The following is a 25,479-nucleotide window of genomic DNA, read 5'->3' on the forward strand; positions in this document are numbered from 1 at the left end:
TTAACATTGTCCAAACGGAAAATTTCCCATCCCATGTGTGCCACTCCATTTGCTTTCTTGAGGGGAAGTTATTTACTTATTAAAGCATCTAATATCTTACAGAATAATTCAGTTCTAGACTCAGATGATTTGGGTTCAAATACTGGCTCTGCTCCTCCCTAACTCTGGGACATTAGTTCAATTGCTTAATCTCTATAATCCTTAATTTCCTCACTTAATAAAATGGGGATTTAAATAGAAATTTACCTTATAGGGTAGAGAGTAATCTATATAATAAAAGCCTAAGCAACTGTTATGGCGGAACAACCAGAATGACCGGTCGCTATGATGCTCACTGACCACCACAGGGCAGACACTCAACGCAGGAGCTGCCCCCTGGTGGTCAGTGTGCTCCCATAGGGGAAGCACCACTCAGCCAGAAGCTGGGCTCACAGCTGGCCAGTGCAGCAGTGGTGGCAGGAGCCTTTTCCACCTCCGAAACAGCGCTAAGGAGCAGAGAGCAGAGAGTTAAGGAGCAGTGAGCAGGCGGGCGGTAAGAAGCGAGGGGTCCCGGACTGGGAGAGGGTGCAGGCCAGGCTGAGGTGCATGAATTTCATGCACCGGGTCTCTAGTAAATAGATAATACATGTAAAGTGCTGAGCATAGCATCTGGAAAATACTGAGCATGCAAGAATTCTAGCTGCCATTATTGCTGTTATGATTATTATCAGTCACAGTATATTTTCTGGTCATGCCTCAAAGAAATAATCAATGAGGATGAGGCCAAACACTTTGTTTCCAAATAGCACAAAAGCCATTGAAATGCCTGCCTCAACAACAGAGATCCAATTAAAATGGAGAGAAAAATCTGCTGAATGATGCCTTGCCATATGGGTACTAACTCCATTCCTAATAATTAAGGCCATTCAAGTTGCATTCTCTCTTATTTCCTTTTCTGTTTCCTTTCCATATTCTAGGTTGTTGTCAATGACCAACAAAGCTAAAATCACTACTTTAAATAGCTTTGTCTCCAATAGTCCCAAACTTAATAAAAATCTGTAGCAAGTTTCCCCTATGGGCAATGAAAGGAATTCCACTGCATAAAATTATTCATGAAACTTAGGAGCAAACTGTCCTTGACATGACCTTCATATCAGCAAATATATTAAGCCATCAGTTCAATAATACAAGGGCTATTACTAGGCCTACCTTAGGATGAATTTCTCAAAAGAGCACACACACTTAAAGAAATGACAGAGTTCCACGCCATGCTCTTCGGAGCGATTCATAGGCTCATCACTCAAGTCCAGCTTTGTGGGAATTGCCTTGGTTTGAGGCTTGGGTCAGAGTCTAAAGAAGTGGGGATGCCTGGCTGGTTTAAAAGACCTCAGAGGTCCTTTTAAGAAATTAACTTTCTCTTGCTCTCATTGCCTTTATTGGAAGAGGCGGACATTATCCTCCCAGCGACAAAAGCTGTGATGGGCCCTACCAGGAAAGGAGGTATTCCGCTTTCTGCCTTTCTCTGTGGGCAGAGACTGGAGAACAGGAAGGTGCTGTGAAGTTTTTCAACTCAGGCGAGAATTACTCAAGCCCCCTCTTGCTGTTCTCTTCAACTTGCAACTCGCTCTTATAATTTCTATCATTGTCAAAAGACCTCTTTGTATGGGTCTTGGTGAGAAGTTGAGAGCCTGTCAGCATCTCCCTCCATGCTCTGTTTCTGCAAACTATTTGCCAGGGACCCAGGAAATTTTGGTACCTAGAGCTAAGATTGTGAGCTGGTCTTCAATAGTTAGGCTATGGCCCACTAGTTTAGATAAAGTCATTTTATGAAACAATTTTTAAATGGGTGAAGCTCTGTGATGCCTTTGAAATAACTGTCAGAAAGATAGGTTCCAAATCAGTGACAACAGATCCCAAAGGGATTCTATGTTTTAATTTCATTTCTGACCAGTTAAAACGCACATATTGCTGTCCAGTTGGTTGGTGGTAGTTTCTAAGCAGTGTTCTTGGATGTGAAGAATTCATTGTTCCATAACACAGAAAAGTAGTTTTAGGGTTTCATCAGAGATCTAACAGAAAAAAACCAAAGAGGCAAACAAAACTACCCCAAAATATGTATGTACACACAAACTGTACCTTTGCATGCTTCTTCTTTAAAGAATTCAGCTCCTTCTGCTGTTTCTTTAAATGCTTCAAGTAAGCCTGCGACAGAAATAAAGAGGGTCCAAAGTAGGTTTCTGTAGCCACAATAATTACACTTGGTGAGAAACAAAGATATACTGGTTTCACCAATATGCATAATGTAAGAGTCCTTGAAGTAATCAAGCAATTTTACCTTCATCTGCTTTAAATCTTCTATCCTCACTTGAGGGATAAGTTCAATACCTTAAAAAAAAAAGATTAGACACTGTGTATATTAAAAGTTAGAGAGAATAACTGATAATAGAAAATTCAGTTTTAAAATCTCATCTAAAAGTTTTGAAACAGCTTTACACGTAATGTTATGAATATAAACATCTGAATTTCTTATTACAAAGCAATTAACTAGATACAACTGAAATGCTTATCGTCTTAGGTTGGGTTTCCTAGGAGCAGAGCCTGGGACTGGGATTTGAGTGAGCATGATTTACTGTAGAAAGGCTCTTGGGAGAAGCCCTAGAGAGAGGCAGGACAGGACAGAGGAAGAAGCCAGGGGGTGTTTCCAGCCTGATCCTACAGGGAGCTGCTGAGCATAAATGGCCCTCCAGCCTTTTTCTACCTTCAGGTAAGGAAACTGGGCTTTTGCAACTCCATTTTCATCAGAAGGGGCCTTCAGAGCGCTTACAAAACCTTCCAGGCATTTCCAGGCAAAACTCCCACAGTCTGAGGACAACTCTCCAGGGAGAAACATGCAGCTGTGATCTGCTATCAGCCAATACTCCAAGCAGCGGGGGGAAGAGGTGTGGGCCCCATGCAGGAAATCTGACCAGGCCCAATGGCATCTCTTACAGTTACGTTTATCTTTGCATTTCAAGGCATACCATATCAGTCAATTACTTCTCAGCTCTGTCCCACCTTCATCATCATCAAAGACCAAAATATTTTTTTCAGTATCCTTTTTTTTTTTTAACCACATTTAATTTTAGCATGTAAGCAAAATGCTATTGAGCACAGCAAAGCCTTTAAAATCCAGGAAATAATGAAATCAAACCATTGTACACCAGGATGCTGTCTGGAGGACCTGGAGTAATATACTAAGTCATTCTACTATCTGAGTGATGCTAGGCCAGGGTCGTCACGGCAACTAAAGTTGTAGAAGAATCCCCCAACATGTTCCATTTGGCTTCCAATTTTCATTGTAGGCAAACAAAATGAATGTGCGCCCTGTAGCATAATTGATTTAAAATCCCAAAGACTCTGAGTAAGATATTCAGGAAAGACAGGCATCACATTCTAGGCTCTTGTTTTTAGTTTTATTCATTTTAATAAGATGTGCACATCCAGTGTGAGGGTGGTAAGACTGGAAAAGGAGAATCATGGCTGAGAGAAATCAGTCTGTGACCTGTAACATTTTATGATATGGGTGTCAAGGAAATATGAGGTTGCTCTCCTCTCTCTTAAGTCTGAGGTCTCAAGCTAATTCCCTGCTTTATTGTGGATAGTAAGAGGCAGTGGAGGGCAGAGGAGTGAATCTTGGAAGGCTAGAACCACCCTATCTTTGGGTCTCTTTTCTTTTGCTATAAAATGAACATACAGAATTGAGGTCTAACAAATCTTCAGAGTTTGACCCAATCTGATGAAACAATTTTTTAAAAATATATATTTTATTGATTTTTTACAGAGAGAAAGGGAGAGGGACAGAGAGTTAGAAACATCGATGAGAGAGCAACATCGATCAGTTGCCTCCTGTACACCCCCCACTGGGGATGTGCCCGCAACTAAGGTACATGCCCTTGACTGGAATCGAACCTGGGACCCTTCAGTCCGCAGGCCAATGCTCTATCCATTGAGCCAAACCAGTCAGGGTGAAACAATTTTTTTTATTCAACTAAACCTTAATTAACAGGAACCTATAAAAACAAAAACCTCTATCACCTGGTTTTTCTTTTTTTTTGAGAAAGATACAAATAACCTATAAAAATCTTAGTTCCTATAAATATTGTTGGGATGTAACACACTCTGCAGAACAGGAATTGGTACATGTTCAGTTCCATCTAAGGCAGGGTGTCTGATAGAACTTTTGAGGATGCATCTCCTTATCCTTATTGGAGAGATTATACTCTCCAATCTCTTTGGTACCACACCATACAGGTTATGACAATCTCAAGCTTGGGTTTCCCTAAACTCTTCTTTACCCACCTCTATTGCTAATCCTGTGAGCACTACTGAAAAAGTAATGAGATTAAGCTACACTGGCTTAATTCATGCCACCCATCCTCACCTGGGGCCTGCGTGCTCTGTGGCAGATCTCATTTTTTGTGGATTGTTCTATTCCAGTCAGTGGCTATTCCAAAATGTTTCTATAATCTTATTCTTTAGTTCTGCCTCCATCTCTCTCAGCAGAGGGTCACTTATCCAACTTCTTAGATCAGATGGGATCAATCTCTGCTACAATGCAAAAATGGCCACAATCTCCCCCCTCTCATCAAGAGGTGGAGTCTATTTCTCTATCCCGTGAATATGGGTTAACCTTGTGACTTGCTTTGCCCAATAGCACTCTAGCAGAAGCTGGAAAATAACTGTTCTTGACACTCAGGGAGCACCCTATGACAAGCCTATTTATGCTACTGGTTGAGACAACTTGCCAGCTGAAAGACATGTGAGAGGCCATCTCATATCTAGCTTTTAGTCCAAGCCACCAGCCAACCACAGATGCATGAGCAAGACACACAGAGATCAGCCAAACAAGCTCAGACCAACCAATCCAATGAAACATGACCTCAGTAAATGGTGGTTGTTTTCAGCCATGAGAACTTGAGGTCATGTGTTGTGCGGCACATGCTAACTGATATAGCTTCTGTCACAGTTCTTACTTTCTACCCTGAAACTCCTTTTCACTCATCCTTTTTCTTGGCTCAGACAGAATATCTCTGTTCCCTCCTTATAAAGTAGAATTTCTCCTTATCTTTTGCTTCAGCTCTTCCTCAAGCTTTGTTTCAATATATACCTCTCCTTGCATTTTCCTTCTCTTTCTTTTCATTGGTTCCTATCAGCATGCTACTGTCCTCCATGACAATCATTTCATACCTTAATCGTTGAATTTTTTCTAACCTGGTTTCCACCTTCACCATCAAAGCATGCCTTATTCAACATTAATTTGCAGTCTTCAGTTCCCTGGACAATCTACAATACCTTCTCAAAACTCAATCTTCCTATAACATAGATCTCTGTTTTTTCCCATTCATTTCCAAGCATTCTCATATTCTCTCTCTCCCTCTCCCTCTCCCTCTCCCTCTCCCTCTCCCTCTCCCTCTCCCTCTCCCTCTCCCTCTCCCTCTCCCTCTCCCTCATCTTGTCCTGCCATTACTCTGATGTCCATGTTTCTGCACAGGTGTACCATCAACAACTTGAACTCAATGACATCCAATCAACTTACCAAAAGCAGTTCCTCTTGACCTCTAATTCTCTCAGTGGCACCATCTATCTGTGACCTGTCCTTAAAGTCTGTTGAGTTCTCACTGAGTCTCATCCTTCCTAAGGCCCAATAAGTAGCAACTTATATCTATTTTTTTTCTTTCTTTCCTTCTTTCTCCCTAACTACTTCCAGCTTAATCCAGACTCTCCTTGACAATCGATGGGTCATTCATTGATCAGTCATTTACTTGCTAAGAAAAGATACTGCTAGATCATTACTGGGCATGGTACCTGGGATTCACTGATGAAGGGGAGGTGTTGTCTTGCCTGCAATCACCCCTTTCTCTGGTTGTGATCATGTTATATAAATATAATATAAATATATAATGTGAATAATGTTATAATAGCAGCATGCACACCATAATTCTTAACTGGCCCTTAGCATCTACCTCCCCCTTTCAATGACTTCTTCTGCCAAAGCTGAATTCATCTTCTTAAAATACTCCTTTGATGGTCATTCCCAATCGCCTTTTCAGGGTGGTCCCAGAACCCTTTCCACACCAGGAAAGTTGAACCACTCACCAGTACCTATCAGCATTCCTCTGGCCCCTTTTCCTACACATCCAGGTTGCTTCCTATGTTGCTTCTTTCTAGGCTGCCTTCTTTTGGCTTCTCCACCGTCTATTCATATTTACGTCAGAGTTAGGTTACAAGGCCTAGCTCACTTGGGATCTCATCTGTAAGTTTTCTGTGGGACCCTTGCTGGAAGGGATCCCCTCTCCCCTCCTGTTCCTGAGGGTTCAGCTAGCATTGACTGCAGCCTGTGCAGAAGTCTGCCCTATCTTATCTGAGGTCTCTGAAGGTGTGGAGGTATTTCTTGTAAAACCTAGTAATGCCACTTAGAGTTGGCTCCCAAGTCTCCTGAATAAGAGGCCAAAATGAATCAGTCGTCCTCTCTCTTAGGACGACTGTCAAGGAGACTAGACTGAAAGTGAGAGCCACTTGGCTCCTTCAAATGCAGCCTTTTTGGGAATCAGGGTTGAGGCAGTTCCAAATGCACGCATGTTCCCTTCTAGAACTAGGCTTACTTCTGTCCTCTGTAAGCTTGTTCCACTGCACTGTTTTTCAGGCCATTTAACTCACTATAATTACAAATGTCCTTTTACTCTGGGTGTAATATAAGAGCTTTCATTAAACAAAAACCCTCCCATTTTCCAAGTCTATCTCTAGCTGAGTGGCTAACGGTGATAATGACCAGTGCTGGTATGGAGTGCCCAAGGCCTTATCATTACCTTGCTCCAGGTTTTTTTCCAGGGAGGAATAGGAAAACAGCTGCAGGCAACATACAATTTGGGCTACTTTTGTGCAGTGTCTTTTTCTAATTTGTTTTATAAAGCTCAACGCACACTTAGTTTCCTGCTAAATTACTACGTTATTTTGGTTTGGGAAAGCCTGTAGTTTCTTCCCTTAAACTGCAGCACTATGTGAATTAAGTGTATAAGCAATTTGATTTCCTTATATCAAGGACGGTGAATTCCCATATAACTGGGAAATATATGTACTGAGTAAAAAATCATTAGGAAAAAGATAAATTCTACTTAAAGTAAGAAGACTGATTAAGTCAATGATTCATGATCAATGAGGATATTTAAAGTATTTAATTAGCAGTATGGAAATGGCACCATCCAATCAGAATGGATGCCTGGCCACTAAGAATGGAAGTCAACCAGCCAATTGTTTTTCCATATAACAGCTGAATTTTAGCACTTGGGTTACATAGTTCTTTTTGGATGACACCTCTTATGATCTTTTGTTTCATCCACAGGTAAGCACAAAGAATTGGCCTTCAGATGCTCACCTGATGATTTTAAAAATAAATAGTTATGGATGCTAAATATCTCCAGGTGGGAAGAAATTGTCAATAAGGAATTCATTTTATTTTTTTTGAAGTGTTTGAAATTTAGAAGTGTCTGAACAAGCATGATTCTGTTGGTTCATGAACCTACTGGCTGTCCAGGTAAGTGTCTATTGTGGGGTATCCAGAAGAGAGTGGGAAGCGTTCGTGAAATTTAGCGTGTGAAAGTGCTTCCCTAAAAGGACACTGAATTAAACATCTTCTATAACCATGGGTATTGTACTCAGTGTAACTAAGGTGCAGGGGATCTAGCAGACGAAACACAAATGTTGACTCTATTAAACAATCAGAGAAATTAAGCAGTTTGCCCAATCCACAAGAAAACATTCTGCTCTTAAGTTTTATGGGGCCATGAAAATTGACAAAATTAACAATTCTAAATACCCTCATAAAATACTTTTTAAAAAGAGTCTAAAATTGCCAGAACAGATAAGGAGCCCAAACAACATTCCTTTACCTTTCTTGGCTTCCATGCCAGACCCCAGGGCGGCCGTGGTGGTTGGTCTGAGCTCAGAGCTGCTCTGTGGGGTTACATTTGTTTTGGCAGTGTTGGCCTTTCCTTTCTTGTCGTTCTTAGAAGTGTCACTGGGCACATCAGCTATGTCACTCTGCAACAGAAATGTTTATATTATCCCAAGTGAATGCCAGCTCAAGTTCAACTGCCTTCACATTCTCTATTTTACCGAGTCCAGTCTGTACCACTTAACTTCTCCCCTGCAACTGTCTCATAGATGGGTCTTTGCCTGGCAGGAGGAAACATTATATGGTTTCCTCAGGCTTGACGCAAATGAAGTAGCCGAGGAAAGAAGATCCAATTCCTTTACAAGCAGGGTATACCTTCTCCTTTGCTAGCTCTGGAGAGATTGTCGCTTCCACTCTAAACTGAGTGTGATAAAGGGAGCCTTACAATCAAAGAAACTAACAACACATCTGTGCACTGACACAGGAAAAGGTTGGATATAAGACTGTTAAAAAATAACAAAATAATCCACGTCACTTTCATTAATCTACTGAGTTGGGTTGGTTGGTATTTCAATGTATCACAAAAGCATTGTGTGTGTGTGTGTGTGTGTGTGTGTGTGTGTGTGTGTGTGTGTGTGTGTTTATTGATTTCAGAGAGGAAGGGAGAGGAATAGAGTGATAGAAACATCAATGATGAGAGAAAATAACTGATCTACTGCCTCCTGCACCAGGGGATGTATTCTGACTGGGAATTGAACTGTGACTTCCTGGTTCATGGGTCAATCCATAATCACTGAGCCACATCAGCAGGGCAAAGCATCCTATATTTTAAACAATGGATTTTTTTTTTCCAATTTTGTTTCTAATGGGGAAAGGGTCCCCAGATGTGAGTTAAGCCATGTTGAAGAAGTGGGATTTTGAGATGGTGGTCACATTTTATTAAATATGCTACCCTCTCACTGACCCTTGAAACTATTTTGGTGAATTGATAAATTCCGTTTCAAAAACCTTCTTTGAACTTGTTATAGTAATTTATCACTTTGTCTTCCTCTTTTAATCACTGTTGGACAACTACACTTCCCCACTTGGCTGTCTTTAATTGACTATTGCTACTTACGGTTTCAATGCCCATAGCTCTCATTTGGTCTGCTCTTTTTTCCGTAATTGAAAGAAACTTCTTTGGATCTGATAAAGCATCCACAATATCTGGGGAATAAATAGAACACTGAGCTGTTAATTCTGTTTTACTAAAAACATCCAAGAAGATGCAGCTAACTATTTAGAATCCTGGACACACATTGTGCCCTCTAAGTTCCTTCTCCTAGGACATGAGACAAGTTCATAAAGTAGAGCTAGTTGCTGAAAGCAAGAAATAAGTAAAGCCAGATGATTTTCCCTTTGGTTCTCCCCAAGTACAGCAGGCAGTAGATTGCCTTAGGCTCCTGACTATGTACTTGTGTGACCTTGAGCAAGTCAATTAATGTCCCCAGATTTTGTTTCTTAATCTGTAAATTAAAACTGATACTACCCACCCTGCAGGATATGGTGAGAATTCAGTGAGATGATGAATGTCAAAAGTACTTGAAGCATAGTAGATGCTACTGGCACTAAGCTGATTTTTAGATAGAGAACATTAATGCATATTTAAAGCCAATTTTGTCCCATGGTAGATAAACTGAAATATTTCTCCAGTGTTGTTTCAGCAATTCAGTAAAATTCCATCTTTTATATAACATCATTTGAAGAGTTCCAAGTACTTTCAAATAGAATTTCATATAATTTTGCCTAATTTGCTAATACCATAGAAGGAATGATTATTCTTGTTACCTTAAAACAGTGCATAATTTACAAATTTAAAAAATTATGTTTATCAATTTCCCCCTAGCAGAATTCCTTTCCTAATTACATCCATAAGATAATTTTTCTCAGTTAAAATTTTTCTTTTCCCTTTTATAACAGAAAATATGTTATTTTAATAATATAATAAAGATGATATATTTTAAATATTCAAATATATAATATGAAAAGTAAAAATCTCCTCTCCTGCCAATTCTATACTCAGTGGATAATTACCATTACCCATTTCTTGTATCCTTATTTTTTTCAGAATTCTATATGGATTTATAGTTTTCTCCACCTATTTTTTTATTTTTAAACTTCACATATCTTAGAAATACTTCCATATCAGCAATATATAAATACTACATTGTTGCTATTTTTAAAAATATGCTTTTATTGATTTTTAGAGAGGGAGGGAGAGGGGGGAGAGAGAGAGAGAGAGAGAGAGAGAGAGAGAGACATCGATCAGTTGCCTTTTGCATGCACCCTGACCAGGGGTCTAACTCACAATCTGGGCATGTGCCCGAACCGGAATCAAACCAGCGACCTTTCAGTGCATGGATGATGCTCAACTAACTGAGTCACACCGGGCAAGATAAACTACATTATTTTTAAGGGCTGCTTACATAGTCCATTTTATGGTTAGTTATAATACCTTTCTGATCCACTTACCTGGCCCACAGAACCCTCTCCCAGCTTCTTTTATGTCTCTCACACCTTTTACTATATGCTGTTGCTTCTAATAGGCTTCTTTTAATTTTTTAAAATAAAACACAGGAGAAGGGGGGGAAGGAAGAAGTCTTTACTCTGGATTTTGGGACTGAAAAATCTTTGTGGCTTTTTGAACCAGCAATCAGATTTTTAAAGTTGAGGACTAATTGCAGAAAATCTGCCCTCCAGAGCAGCATGCATTGCTACAATCAAACAACAAAATAACCCCCAGTTCCCCAAATCAAACTCTGATGTGTTCCAGTATAGAAATCACAGCTGTACTTACAGCCACATGTACAAGCATGCACACATTTTTGAGCCTGGCTCTGGCAATATCATAATGATGAGCATCCTACAAGAATGCCATGAGGCAGGTAGTATTAGTATGTTTGCTTCAGAGGCGGGGAAATGAGAGGTTTGAGAGGTTCTGTCACTGGCCCAAAGTCATCTGGCCAGTAGTGGAGTCAGCATTTGAACTGTGGGTTAATTTGATGCAATTGCTCTGCTGTACTGTGTCCATTTGGTTGAACAGACTCTGAGAATACTGAAAATCTTTGTTTTCGTTTAATGTTCTTGGCTTAGTTGAAGTTTATAAAATGTTAATATATTTATGTTTAAACAAAATCCTGTGAATTGGTCCAGCTTTAGATTCCTCCCATTGGTCACCTCAGGAAAAACAAAGGTGGTCTTCCATGGACTGAGGACTAAGATCTTTTATTGGGAAATTGAACTCTCTTGTGGATTTGGAAGAAACTCCAGGCATGCTGAGAGTTGAGTTCAATTTAAATCTTTTAGTGATACCAGTCGATATCAATGTTTCAATATTATGTCTCCCCCCCACCCCCCTTTGAATGATAAGGGGGAGACATAATATTGTAAAGTATATCCTTCACAAACATATTTGACAAACTGATAAACAACATGAAATTATATTTAAAAATAAGAAAGAACCTTAAAAAGAATCTAACTTGCCCTTTCACTTCTTATGAACACTGGGGTTGCCAGTTTTCCTTGGTTTCTTTGCGGCTACCAGGGTTGGCAGCACTGGAGGAACAGATTTTTCTTAAACCATTGGTGAAATATTTTATAATCTTGTAATTTGGGGCCACAAATATATGCATACTAGAGGCCTGATGCATGAAATTCTTGTAAGAGAAGGCCTTCCTTCACCGGATGCTGGCACCGGCTTCCCTCTGGCACCCGGGACCCGGGTTTCCCTCAGGCCGCCAGTAGGCACCCAGGACCCGGGCTTCCCTCACAGCCCCAGCTTCCTCCGGTCTAATTAGCATATTACGCTTTCATTATTATAGATATAGATGTAGATATATTTATATATGAATAAAAATATGTAGATATATAGATATATATATCATATTCTGAACCCAAATGTTTAACTTACCTCCAAATCCATCAGGCACATATGTTTTAAGCACAATATTGCAGAAAATTGTGGGCAGTGATAATGGTTTATTTCCCTCATTTCGAAGGGAAATGTGTCGATAGCCGGCTTGGAGGCCATCCAGTGGGAGAATCCTCTGGCCGATGAGCCTGTTATTGTCATCGTACACTGCTATCCTCAAGACTGCCAGGTCAGGGAGGATTACCTGCAAACAAAGAGTGGTACTTTTCACTGAGTTTAGGAAAGCAGCTCCCAAGAACCACGATTCTAGGAATGGGGGTCACATCCACATTGCTCTTCAAGGCCCCTTTATGGTTGAAAATGATCAATCTGCCTTCCCAGAGAATGCTGTATAAGCCACAGTGCCCAAGCCGTTGAGAAAGGCAATGTGACAGGCTTCCTGGAAATCATCTCATTGAAAATTTTAGATGGAATGGATGTGAAAGATCACTAGCCCAATCCTTGTCATCTTTCCCAATCCCCAACCATGAAATGGATGAGCAAAAGGAGGCCCTGATAAATAAGTGACTTTCCTTAATCTCAGGGGTAGTCAGCGACAATTGGGCCTGGCAATCGGGACTCTTGACGTCTAATCTGGTGGTCTGTCTGCTACCTGGGCTGCTTCTGATATCTAATTCTGCCTGTTCTTAAGAATGTAGGAAGTGTCTCTGAAGGAAAGCTTTACGTATAAAATATAATTTATATATAAATTTGAATTCTCCCTTTTTTATTGCATTCCTCAATTTTTAACTTATTTTGAGATATTAAGTAGAGTAATATGGGACAGCTAGAAACATTAACATAGAACCAAGACACCTACTCTCGCCATTCCCAAACTGAATAAATTGACATAAAACCTGAGCTCAGAGAACAGAAACCCTATTCAGATACAAAATAGCAACATCACAAAAGAAAATCCCATGTTTTTTTAAAAATATATATTTTTATTAATTTCAGAGAGGAAGGAAGAGGGAGAGTGAGATGGAAACATTAATGATTATAGAGAGTCATTGATCAGCAGCCTTTTGCATGCCCACTACTGGGGATCGAGCCCACAACCTGGGCATGTGCCCTGACCAGGAATTGAATCGTGACCTCCTGGTTCATAGGTTGATGCCCAACCACTGAGCCATAACTGTTGGGTTGTTTATCAGAAGTGCCTTTTAATTAGCTAAGAGCAATCCAGGATATCTGGACTGATTTGAGTACAATGTCTAAAGTTAGATGATATATTGATTGATTATTTCTGCCTAAGGGTGATAATTTAATTCCTACTTTAATAAGATGAAAAGGCAAAAAGCTAAAATTCAGCCAACTTCATTCACTCTATTGTTCCTCAGGTGATGAATGGAGGTTTATTACCTGTGAGATTACTGCAAAGAACAAAAACAATAACAGAGAAGGAAACAATTAAAGTGCTTAATATCAATAATAGACAATTTAACTTCAGTATCCAGAATTAGCATTTGTTTCTGGGGCCAGTAATCTATGTATATTAAAGCCTAAGCAACTGGCCAACCAGCCAACTGGCTGGTAGCTATATCACGCACTGACCACCAGGGGGCAGATGCTCAATGCAGGGGTGGAAACCACAGGCATGGAAACATGGAATAGACTGATGAATCTCAGAGACAAGGCGGGGGAAGGTGGGAAGAGATAAACCGAAGATCTTATATGCCTACTAGAGGCCTGGTGTACAGATTCATGCACCAGTGGGGTCCCTCGGCCTGGCCTGCGCCCTCTTGCAATCCAGGACCCCTCAGGGGATGTCGGAGAACCTGTTTCGGCCCGATCCCCACAGGCCAGGCCGAGGACCCCACTGGTGCACGAATCTGTGCACCAGGGCTCTAGTATCACATATAAAAACCAATTTTGGTATCTCCTTACTCATGAAAACAAAAAGCCTCTGCAGTGGCATATGAGCCTAACCAGCGGTTAAGGACAACAGGGGGGTGGGGGCATGTGTGGGGAGGGGTGTGGGATGGGAATGGGGGGACGAGGACAAATATGTGATACCTTCATCAATAAAGAAATTTAAAAAAAAACACAAACAAACAAAACAAAAAAAAAACAAAAAGCCTCTGCAGTGAAAGTTCTGAATTTCTAGAACTATGTATCAGGATTATTCATTATGACAAAGAACACTGGCCCAAAGGACAACAGACCCGGCTATAACAAATTGGAAAAACTAGGGAAGAGAGAAAGATCACAGGTGTGTATGCAATTTATCCCTCACTCTGACAGCAGTAGACCAGGTGACAGTGTGGGGTTTGCATGACAACGTTATTCACATCACGGGGAGGACCTAAATCCCCAAGTAACCTGTTTCATTGTCCCTACATCAATCTCCCCTACACAGCTTTCTGTAAATGAGATGGTCCATTCTGAGGTGAATAATCCCTATGCATTAAGACAAGAAACCGATTATCTGTGCTGCATGACACACAAATGGAGCAGAAACACCTGGAAAACCTGTGCCTAGAGAAGAAGCAAGAAACCATTTTGGTCAGGATAACAGAAAAAGCAAGAGAAACAGACATTCTTAAAGACAACAAAGCTAATGAATGAATTTTTCAATTTGTTTTTAATTGACAAAAGAGAAACAAAATGAAAAATAATTAGAAGGTTAAAATATGAATCATAACAGAATAGCTATGGTTGTTCTTAGGATCAAATTATGGTATTGAAAAAAACACCCAAAATACAAAAAGTAGCACGTGAAGCACAGACCTGCAGGTAGCAATAGGTATCACACTTTCTGGAGACAGGACAATACCAACTGCCCCATTTGAAGACATTTATTGGCCTTAATTATAGTGAAACACTACTTGCCCTCTTGGCTAACGGAGCAGTGTAAGTTACCAGCTGCTGCTAGGGCAGGGAAGAACTCTCCCATGTATAATGGTGTCCACAAGCAAGGATACATTCTAAGCAGACTGCACACCTGGGGCCTAGGCGTTGCCACATAGGAGATGGGCTCCTCGAAGAAGCAGAGAAGAGCCAAAAGAAGGACAGGGACAAACAGAAACAATAATCATATGACAGCTACAGCGCTTACCCATGAGAAGAAGGAAAATAAAATATTTTGGGTTGAATAATTGTTCTTCTATCATGCAGTGTCTATGCATGAAAACATGGCTCCCAAGGGAGCAGAGTGAGTCTGGCACATTGAAAAGGTCCTACCTTCCGAAATACGAATGATTCTTCATTGTAAACTGGATTGAGTCCGTTGTTCATCACCATGCGAGTTCGGAATTCCTTACGTATAGTGTCAGTGGGCAACCCATACATATCCACTTCTACATATGTGCCAATTTTCTTATCTGATAAGAACTGACCTGATATGACCTATAGCAATAGGACAAGAGAGAGGAGTAAAGTCTGTAATCATCAGAAGCAAAGAATAATCAGGAAGTAATAAAATCTCTGTTCATCTTTAGAAATTTCAATTATTTATGGAAAGAATGGCTTCACTCCTTATTAAACTAAAATATTATTAAGCAACTACTCTCTGCAAAAAACTATTCTAGGCAGAGGTACTACCCTGGAGAACTGCCTAGAAAAAGAACAAGGGAAATATATATACAAATCACATAATAGAAAGAAATAGTGTCCAAGTATATTCATCTCACCAAAGTGCCCAAACCTATGAAAGGAAGTGATGGGTTCAAAATACCCTAAGATCTCTTCATAGCTACAAAATGCTGCCATACCATACTTTTACTGAATTATTTTAAAAGTCTTGAAAAGACACACACAGGAAGAAAAGCAATGTCTGTTATTCCTTACTGATATTGACACCAGTCAGCTATGTGTTATATATTTGTAAAGACCAGCATTAAATTCTGTTTATTATTGTAAAGCTATGGAAAGATAATTTTCCATTTACTTCCTAAATGACTATAGCCATTTATCAGTTTTTTTTTTCATATTATCCACTATGTAATAATTTTGAAACCGTTTTTTGAGGTATAATTGACATACAATCAACTACATATTTAAAGTGCACCATGAAATCAGTTTTGACATATGAGCACATCTGGGAAACTATTACCACAATGAAGACAACAAACATTTCCATCACCCCGCAAGGTTCCTTTGTGCCCCTTAGCAATCCCTCCCCACAGCTCTGTCCCCTAGAAACTACTGATTTACTTTTTGTCATTATACCTTAGTTTGTGTTTTCCAGAAATTTGTAGAAATGGAATTATACAGTGGGTATTAATTCCACTAATAAACTTTATTTTTTAGAGCAATTTTATGTTCAATTTAGCAAAATTGAGCAGAAAGTAAAGAGAGTTTGCATGTATCTCCCGTCCTGACACACGCAACCTCCTACATTATGGATATCTCTCATCAGAGTGGTACATTTGTTGCATCAATAAACACTTACACACCATTATCACCTCAAGTTCATAGTTTACATTACACTTTCACTCTTGATGTTGTATATTCTATGGATTTGATCAAATGTAACATGATGTGATGCACATTCTATGGATTTGATCAAATGTAACATGACGTGTTCCACTATTGCAGTACCATATAGAATAGTTTCACTGCCCTAAAATCCTCTGTGCTCTACTTATTCCTCTCCCCGCAACCCCTCACATGGCAACCACCGTTTTGCTTTTTTTCAGGACATCATATAGTTGAAATCATACAGTATGCAGCCTTTTCAGATTGGCTTCTTCCATTAGTAATGTGCATTTGTTTCCTCCATGTGTTTCATGACTCAATAGCTCATTTCCTTTTAGCACTGATTAATATTCATTGTCTGGATGTACCACAGTTTATTTTTTCATTCACGTACTGAAGGATATCTTGGTTGCTTCCAAATTTTGGCAATTACGAATAAAGCTGCTCTAAACATCCCTGTGTAGGTTTTTGTATAGACATATTTTTCAATTCATTGCCTAACTACCAAGGAGCATGCCTGCTGGATCGCAGGATAAAAGTATGTTTAGTTGTGTAAGAAATCACCAAACTGCCTTCCAAAGTTGTGGATTCCATTTTGCATTCCCACCAACAATGAATTAGAGTTTCTGTTGCTCCATATCCTCTATTAGATACTTTTTTTTAATCTCTCGAATTTCACTAAACATAGCTGATACTTTTATTAGTGGAAAAAAAATGGATCTCTTAAGAGAAAAAGGGGGGATTTGAAGTAAAATTTGAGAGCAACACATGGATCTTGATCACTGGCATTAAACATTTCAAATGTGACTTCTTGAGACCTTTCCAGGACCACCTACCTACACATTTATACTATTCTGTGAAGAGCAGGGGCCTTACCTGCACTGAGCAAGTGGCTGCTATCACCCCGTCAACAGGAGTTTCAGAGAAAGGATCAAATGTTCGATCGGGCCGTCTCATGAAATCGGGTTTGAGAAGGTACCTGATGGGACACAAGCACAGAAGGAATTTATTTTATCAGTTGCATTTACAAACTCTAAAACACTAACTCCTCAGGGCACTAAATCCTTCTCTTCCCCCATCTCTAACTTAGGAGCTATGCTTTTAGGCATATCTAGAGAACATTCCTAAGGACTGAAGAGAATAACCCTGGATAATCCTAAAGAGGAGCAGGGAAGAAGGAATGTTCTCAAGATTCTAGGACCAGGGACACCTAGGACTTCCTGCTGCTACCATTTTCTCTCGGACTTGTTTATGCCATGGACCCCTCCACGTCCTTGCCCTTATGTGCACAAAATAAAATGGAATGAAAAACCAATTAAATAAGCTGGAGCTATCAAAACATAGAAAATATGTGATATTCTACTTTATTGTGTTTTAACGAATGTGTTAAAATTATGAGATGTAATGGAAAGTGTGATAATTACCATAACCTCAAAGTGCTGCTAGGCATAAAAATAATTTGAAGATCTGGAACAATAGTAATGGTAGAAAACAGCTGTGATGTAAATTGGCGAGAGTCACAGGTGCCACTGATATTACTGTGAGTCGCTGCCTGTGTTAATAATCAAAGGAAATCTGAAATTTCAGTTACAGGTGGGTGAAAATAAAGATGTAATTCTTTCTCTATTTCTAGTCAGGGTAACTAGGTGAGAAATGAAATAAAAGGTATCCAGATTGGAAAAGCAGTGAAACTATGTCTTTTCACAGATGACAAGATCTTGGATATAGAATCCACCAAAGGAATCTACTAGGAACGATCGGAACTAGTAAATGAGTTCCTGATCATTTGTGAACAAGGAGCCCTTTGTTTCCATTTTGCATTAGTTACCGAAAATAATGTAGCTGGTCCTGCCTGATGTTTTCTGACACAGGAAATGCATTTGGCACCAGTCTGCATGGCGGACACGGGCACAGGCCAAAGTGGAGGGTGATTCGGGCAATGGGGCCGTCCGCCCTGTGGAGGTACCCGGGCAGAGAACCACATGGCAGGAAGAAGAGGTGGAGTGTGCACGCTGAACCCACAGCTGCTGAAACATTTCATCTTGACTGGTTGTTTTTCATGATAACAATTAGATATTCAACCAGAGAGGCCAAGAAGTTTCTGAGAGTCCATTACAGGACGGGATGATACTCCACTGGGTTAGTTTAGAGCTCCCTGGGCAGCAGTTTGGGGTTATTTGCCTGTAGTGCTGCTTGGGGAGACGCATGGAGAAAAAAATGGCCACACAGTGTTTTTCATCTCTGTAGAATTTTAACTTTACATTTTCATTTAATCTTTCACCATTTTAGTGGAATTAACATTTCCTATTTTACACTTGCTTCATTGATTTTAGAGTGCTATTTATAAGACATGCAAACAAATGAAGAGAAGATAAAGCTTTTCTCCTAACTGAATTAAATGCAACTTGCCACCCATTCTATCATCATATATTAAATCCAATTTATTCATCTATTTGTCCCAGGTAAAATACACATCTTTTAAAAAATATTTTTATTGATTTCGGAGAGGAAGGGAAAGGTAGAGATAGAAACATCAATGATGAGAATCACTGATTGGCTGCCTCCTGCATGCCCCCTACTGGGGGTCAAGTCCGCAACCCAGGCATGTGCCCTTGACCAGAATCAAACCTGGGACCCTTTAGTCCGCAGTCGGGTGCGCTATCCATTGAGCAAAATCAGCTAGAGCTAAATACACATCTTTTTAAAAAATATATTTTTATTGATTTCAGAGAGGAAGGGAAAGGGGGGAGAGAAACATCAATGATGAGAGAAAATCATTGATCCGCTGCCTCCTGCATGCCTCCTACTGGGGATTGAGCCCGCAACCCAGGCATGTGCCCTTGACCAGAATCGAACCTGGGACTGTTCAGTCTGCAGGCCGGCGCTCTATCCACTGAGCCAAACTGGCTAGGGCTAAATACACACCTTTAATGTCCAGTTAATGTCCAAATGAGCAGGGATCACTATATCAATTTCTACTATGGGATTTAAAGTGAGAAAGCTAAACTCTAGAGTGTGTATGACAAACTGCCTAACTTGTGGTTAAATAAAAGAAAAAACACACCTGTAAAACTGGAGATGAAGAATGTATATTTGCAAATGTAATCTATCCAGGGATTTCATTTGTTTCCATCCCATCCCTCAAACCCAGCTTAAGTTCAGCAGTCCCTAATTAAAAATGACATGGTTTCATTATGGCTGTGGTATGGAGAGCCAGAACACAGTGACAACAGTTTAAATCACATTACTCACCCGCACGATCCATTATACTCAAATTTCCCCTGATTCAATTGCATCGCTAAATCTGTCAAGAGACAAAAATAATTTAGCATCTCATCTCCCCAGACAAAGAAGAACTTGATGGGGTGATTTTCAACAATGGAAACCAGATCCTGATCCTAGGCTGAAAGGTTTTTTTAATACCACAAGGTACTACTGTGTCTGTGTAAACACACAACTCTCACACCTATGTTGAAATGACCTTGTGTTTCATTTAAATTAAACATATAATGTGTTTTCATAAAGATCATGCTAGCATTGCTTTAAAATTTGGATTCACTATATGAATTCAGGTAGAGTTGAGTACAGATGTCCAACATGATATAGTTGGAGAGGATGTGCCTTATGACCCTAGAGGAAGGTTGCCTTGGAAATACCCAGTAGGTTGTGTGTAAAAATAAAACTCCATTAAAAAATGAACTAGGTAAGTATCGTGTAAAAATCAGTGACTTCAGGAGAATTATTCTAGCGGGGTCTACACAGGAAGGGCATGGCGTATGGTTTTTCTCTTGCGAGCAGACACAACCTTCATTCTTTTCAACAGCAAAAGAAATGGGTCAACTGATGAAAACATAAGCTGACCTACTGAATAAACTGCCTTAGGATCATTTCATCCATACAATGGACCCTCTGATAAGTGAGGATATAACATTGTTTTTAGGAAGTAAGATTATTTTGTCTCTGCTAGAAACACTCTCGGGATTGTCCTGGCACCTGGTCAGGGTTTAGTGTAGCAAGGACTGATGGGCACGCTGCATAGAAATTGGACTCTAACTTCCGGTCACTGAGGAGATTCTATCAATGGGTGGGAAATGGAGTCAGGTCACATTCATGCCAAATGGATGGAAGTCAAAGGACCATCAATCAGTCCAGACAATAGAAAACACAGTGAAGAGATATTCTCAAAGTGTGGCAGGCAGATTAGAGAACGAACATGCCCCAAATTGGGAAACATGGGAGGTGTCCTCATATAGCAAAGAACTGAACAAGAAAGCATTGTTTTGTTTCATTTTACCAATATTAAGGACCATGCTGTGGAATTAAGCATAAAAAAGTGAATAGGTTTTGTGACATATTTTTTATCTGTTTTAGGTAAGCACCTAGAGCCCATTGCTTTTCTATTTCTAACCTTAAAATTGCAAACCTCAAAAAACATTAAAATTTGTTTATGCATTTATAGAAGGTCTCTCCTCTCTTTTCAGGAGAGGTGAAATCATATATTTGAAACCTGCCTCTGAGTACACATTGAAGGAATAAGTTATACATTATACCTCTAAGAACATGCAGCTATCTACACACCATATTAGCAGTCTACCCCATAATATCCTGCACTTTTATAGTGAGGTGCCACGGTATCATTGATAGCTGCTGAGTCTGTTAACAGTGGGAAGGTACTTTCCAAAGGAAAAATGAGTCCCAGTTACTATACAAAGATACCTAAATTCTTCACATTTAATTCTGTTTCTGGAGATGAAGATAAATTTGATGCAAGAGAAAAATTAGAAATATTTTGGAACAGGGGAAAATGTTTAGCAGAGTAATCATGACATTTACAAAAAGAAATTCCATTTAAATCAAAATATTTTATCTTCTGTCATTGTTTTGTTGCTCTATTTTGAGTTTTTAATTTCTCACTATTACATAAATTCAACACATTGTTTTGCCATATGTCTGCTTCCTTTAAAAAATGCCCACAGCCAAGTGATGGCAACTGTTGGAGAGGGTTCTCCTGGAATTTGAGGTCACTGGACATCAGCTCCTACCTGGGGTTTGATAGTTCAGTGACACCATCTGGCAGCCAGCGTTCCAGAAAATCTGAGGCATGTAATTACTGGAATCCACTCGGCCTCCCTTGGGGTAAATGCGACTCATTTGCCTTTTGTTATAACTGTGTAACTTATTAAGGAAAATGGAAAAAAGCTTATTCCAGCAGCAATAAATAAACAACAAAGAACTAAAACAACCAAGGTCTCTCTAGACCAATAATGACAAACAAACAGAGAGCGAATTTCAAATTTACAAATGATGCTTTGGAGAAAAACCAGTTTGCTTTGTGGATTAAGAAAACAATTCACATCTGGGCAGCTTTTCACAGCCGCTGTGGTCTTTCACACATAATATTTTATTAGCTCTACAACCACAATTATGCATCAGCCACTTATCTACTTTAGAGATTCCTGTCAAACCAAAGGCGCACCAACCACTCATTCCATAAGGATACTTCACAAATTCAATCGCATGTGTCTTCAAGTAGCCTAGACCGACTGACTCGTTAAAAGAAGACATGTTATAATGAATGTTGCGTTCTGTAAAGAAAAGCAAAGATGCACTCAGAAACCCTCAAAGAAGGAAAGACAAGCAATAAATAGAATTATACCCTGAATCATGAGACTTTGCAGGCAGACATTCCATTATCATATCAGTAGCTCCTACTTTCATTACTATCCTATGGATAGACAGCTGACTTAAAAAAAAATGTGATGAATTAAATGTGGAGTCGTTAAGCAAATTATATGTACACAATTGCCACACACAGCCACCCATGAAATATGTATATTGGATGATGATGATAATGATGATGATGGCTTCTTTAGCCCAGAAATAATTAGGAAAAATTGTAAAATACTTTACACATTTTCGGAGACGAGCTTTTGATGAAAAAGAGGTCTTATGAAGTGTATTTAATGCAAGAGGATATGCTCTTTGAGTGTTAACAAGTCCAGTCCCTCAGAGCCACCTTGTGGCCGAAGTAGATAATGACATCACAAATGTCAACACATGCCAAGGACATGTGGTCTGTGAAACACAAATTAGGTGAGGTGGAACAGGCCTCATACCCAGAAAAGGAAATGGCAACAAGTCAGAGCACAGCTCATCCGTGTAACAACAGCGAAGCAGACAAAAAAGGCAGTAGCATTTAACCTTTGGTGTTACCTTCAGCCACATGGAAACCTTGAAACTTTACCGGCTGTGCATAGTTGATCATTGTGGACAAATACGGGTGGATATTAGTGGTAGCACCTACATATTTATAAGATGCCATCCATGCCTGCTCATCTTCTACGGTAACCAGGCCCTACGAGCGCAGTGAAGGGAACATACATGTTGGTGACTTCAGGACTCACAGGGATATGCTACAGACTTCCTCACTAACGATAATTTACACACACACACACACACACACACACACACACACACACACACATTGAAAATAAAGACTCTCTCCTGGCTCAATTACACTAATGCAAGCATGTGAAACTCGTGGTGGGCCGCATGCCTCGTTTAAATAAGGCATGTTAATATACATTGTAGTTCCAAATAATCCAAAAGGATTACCTTACATTTTTAGGACATTTTTTAGATTTTCAAAGGACTTTAAAATATTCAAGAAACTATATTGAGGTTCAAGCAATACTATGAAGTATACAGAGCAGTTATTAATTATTCTTATTTTCATGAATGGAGGCACAAAGGCAAACCAGTGACTCTCCAACGGCAATGTTCATCAGAATCACCTGGAGGGCTTTTAAAAACACAAACACGCTTGGGCCCCACCCTCAGAGTTTCTGATGAAATGAATCTAGGTTGAGACCCAAGAATTTGCATTTCTAACTAGCTTCCAAGCTCCTCTGGGGATCCCACTTTGCTTAACACTGCTCTAAAGCAACATACATAGTAATTTATGGTTTTTGTTTTTTAAAAAAGCTTATCCTTAATATAATCTAATAACCTACTACATAGGACACTGTCGTATTGAAATACTGAAATTGTATTATTTTGCATAGAGAAAAATATTTTAGTTTATTTCTTGGTAAATCAAAAGAAAAAAAAATGCTTTCAAAAGTGAGCAACATTTTGTTGAGAATTTTGAAAAGCCAAATTTCCTGCACAGATTGCTACAGGTAGATAAACTGCTTAGGCACATGAATCAGCTCTTTAGTTAAAAAAAATTGGTCTAATCTGATGACTTGACATTCTAAATCATCAAACTGATTTCACAAATAAAAGCCTCAGATAAAAATCAAATAATATAACTTATTGGCGTGGGTTTTTTTAAAAATCATTTTTTTTTTTCATATGTGCCAACTCCCCAAATAGGGCAGAGGCCAGTCTGATTTTTTCTTGTGTGTTTAATAATAAGTAACACCAGTATCCTGTGTTGGACACTGGGCTGAATTCCTGCATGCACTATCATTATTGCATGCACTATGCATTAATCACGTGTAGGAGACATTAAGAGTCCTAGCCACTGACCACCTGAGAAGACTGAGGCCTTGAGGATTAAAATAACTCAGTCACAGCTACTTAGTTCATAAAAAGCAGTGACCAAAGGCCAACCTGTCCTTTGTTTATCCCAATACCTTATGAAATCCTAGTAGAAGAGAATTTCACAAAATCCTGGGAGAGGATTAGGATCAGACTTATCCATAATTAGTCCAAACTTAATATTTGCTCCAAATATGATAGGAACCCATAGATAGCAAGACAGTATTGTCTAAAGTTCTGAAGGGCGGGAATCAAATTACAAGACAAATTTCTGCCCGTGACTGCCATGTCTCACTATTGTAATCAACCATATACGTGTACTAAATAAGATTGCTTTGATATCAGGAGAAACTAAAGGTGGAACTTTCCTTTCCTTTCCTTACAAAGTCAATATCTAATATGTCAAATGAACTCTCAGAATATGTGCAATATGAAATTAATAATCTCTCAGAAGGCCAGTGTAGTCAGAATGAAGATTAACTTTCTATTTCACTACAGTATGTACTTGCTGACCAATTATTAGGTCACTAGAGGCCCGGTGCATGAAATTTGTGCATGGGGGGGTTTTCCCTCAGCCCAGCCTGCACCCTCTCCAATCTGGGACCCCTCGAGGAATGTTCAACTGCCCGTTTACAGGGATCGGGCCATGGGGGTGTGGCCAGCCTGGGTGAGGGGCTGAGGGCTGTTTTCAGGCTGACCACACCCCTTTCAGGGTGGGGGGTCCTGCTGGGGTGCCTGGCCAGCCTGGGTGAGGGGCTGAGGGCTCTTTTCAGGCTGGCCACATCCCCTTCAGGATGGGGGTCCCCACTGGGGTGCCTGGCCAGCCTGGGTGAGGGGCTGATGGCTGTTTGCAGGCTGGCCACACCCCTGGTGACCCAAGCTCCCAGCCCCTCCTTTTTTTCTTTCTTTCTTTTTTTTTTTTTTTTTTCAGTGCCTCCTTGAGCAGAGGACAGGGCCGGCTGAAAGCAGGTATCTGGGATTTATTTATCTTCTATAATTGAAACTTTGTAGCCTTGAGCAGAGGCCAGGGCCAGCCAGGGTGGGCGGGAAGCTTGGCTTCCTCCATCACCTGGGGCAACCCAAGCCTCCTGCTCACTCCAGCTCCGTGGCCGCCGCCATTTTTTGTTGGGTTAATTTGCATACTCGCTCCTGATTGGCTGGTGTGTGTAGTGGAGTGATGGTCAATTTGCATGTTTCTCTTTTATTAGTGTAGATTTGTATTTTCAAAGTCAATGTGTTAATGATAATGTACTCCTGTTCTAGAAATGCCATCTCTAATCCCAGCTAAGAAAATGCACTAAACACTTATTTTTTTGGAAAATAATCTTATTCATTTGCCCTAGTTTTGTGATTTCATTGGGATGTAATCATTTCACCACTGTGATTATTTCTTTCTTTTAAAGACTCTTAAAATTAGATGCATCAAGCATGTAAATATTATACCTATAAACAGTAAGCTGAACATTCCATGGGGCAGGGGGAAGATAGAGCAATAACACTTAGAACATCATGTTCAATATTAGGAGGCCACATATGGTGTCTTGTATTGAAAACAAAATGCACAAGGAAATTATTTTCTTACCTTTTTGTTGTTTTCATGTTCAAGGTCATCAGAAACCTATATTAAAGAATGAAAATGATTTGTTTACTTCTCTAA

The 25,479-nt window shown here is 39.8% G+C and overlaps 1 protein-coding gene across 5 annotated transcripts in view; it reads right to left on the reverse strand.

Moving 5' to 3' along the window:
* Window positions 1–25,479, reverse strand: part of PLCB4 (phospholipase C beta 4) — a 382,602-nt gene that overhangs the window by 24,198 nt on the left and 332,925 nt on the right. For all 5 annotated transcript variants that reach the window (XM_079783902.1, XM_079783900.1, XM_079783901.1 and 2 more), the window contains 12 exons: window positions 25,405–25,440; window positions 22,491–22,632; window positions 21,778–21,862; window positions 21,320–21,444; window positions 19,530–19,581; window positions 17,154–17,256; window positions 15,042–15,206; window positions 11,859–12,063; window positions 9,027–9,115; window positions 7,905–8,055; window positions 2,315–2,364; window positions 2,116–2,181 (listed from right to left, as the gene is read on the reverse strand). In XM_079783902.1, the coding sequence (XP_079640028.1) occupies window positions 2,116–2,181; window positions 2,315–2,364; window positions 7,905–8,055; window positions 9,027–9,115; window positions 11,859–12,063; window positions 15,042–15,206; window positions 17,154–17,256; window positions 19,530–19,581; window positions 21,320–21,444; window positions 21,778–21,862; window positions 22,491–22,632; window positions 25,405–25,440 (1,269 nt within the window). The remainder of the gene's footprint in view (window positions 1–2,115; window positions 2,182–2,314; window positions 2,365–7,904; window positions 8,056–9,026; window positions 9,116–11,858; window positions 12,064–15,041; window positions 15,207–17,153; window positions 17,257–19,529; window positions 19,582–21,319; window positions 21,445–21,777; window positions 21,863–22,490; window positions 22,633–25,404; window positions 25,441–25,479) is intronic.

This window comes from Cnephaeus nilssonii, assembly GCF_951640355.1.
Source record: "Cnephaeus nilssonii genome assembly, chromosome: 11".
In the NCBI taxonomy this organism is placed as follows: Eukaryota; Metazoa; Chordata; class Mammalia; order Chiroptera; family Vespertilionidae; genus Cnephaeus; species Cnephaeus nilssonii.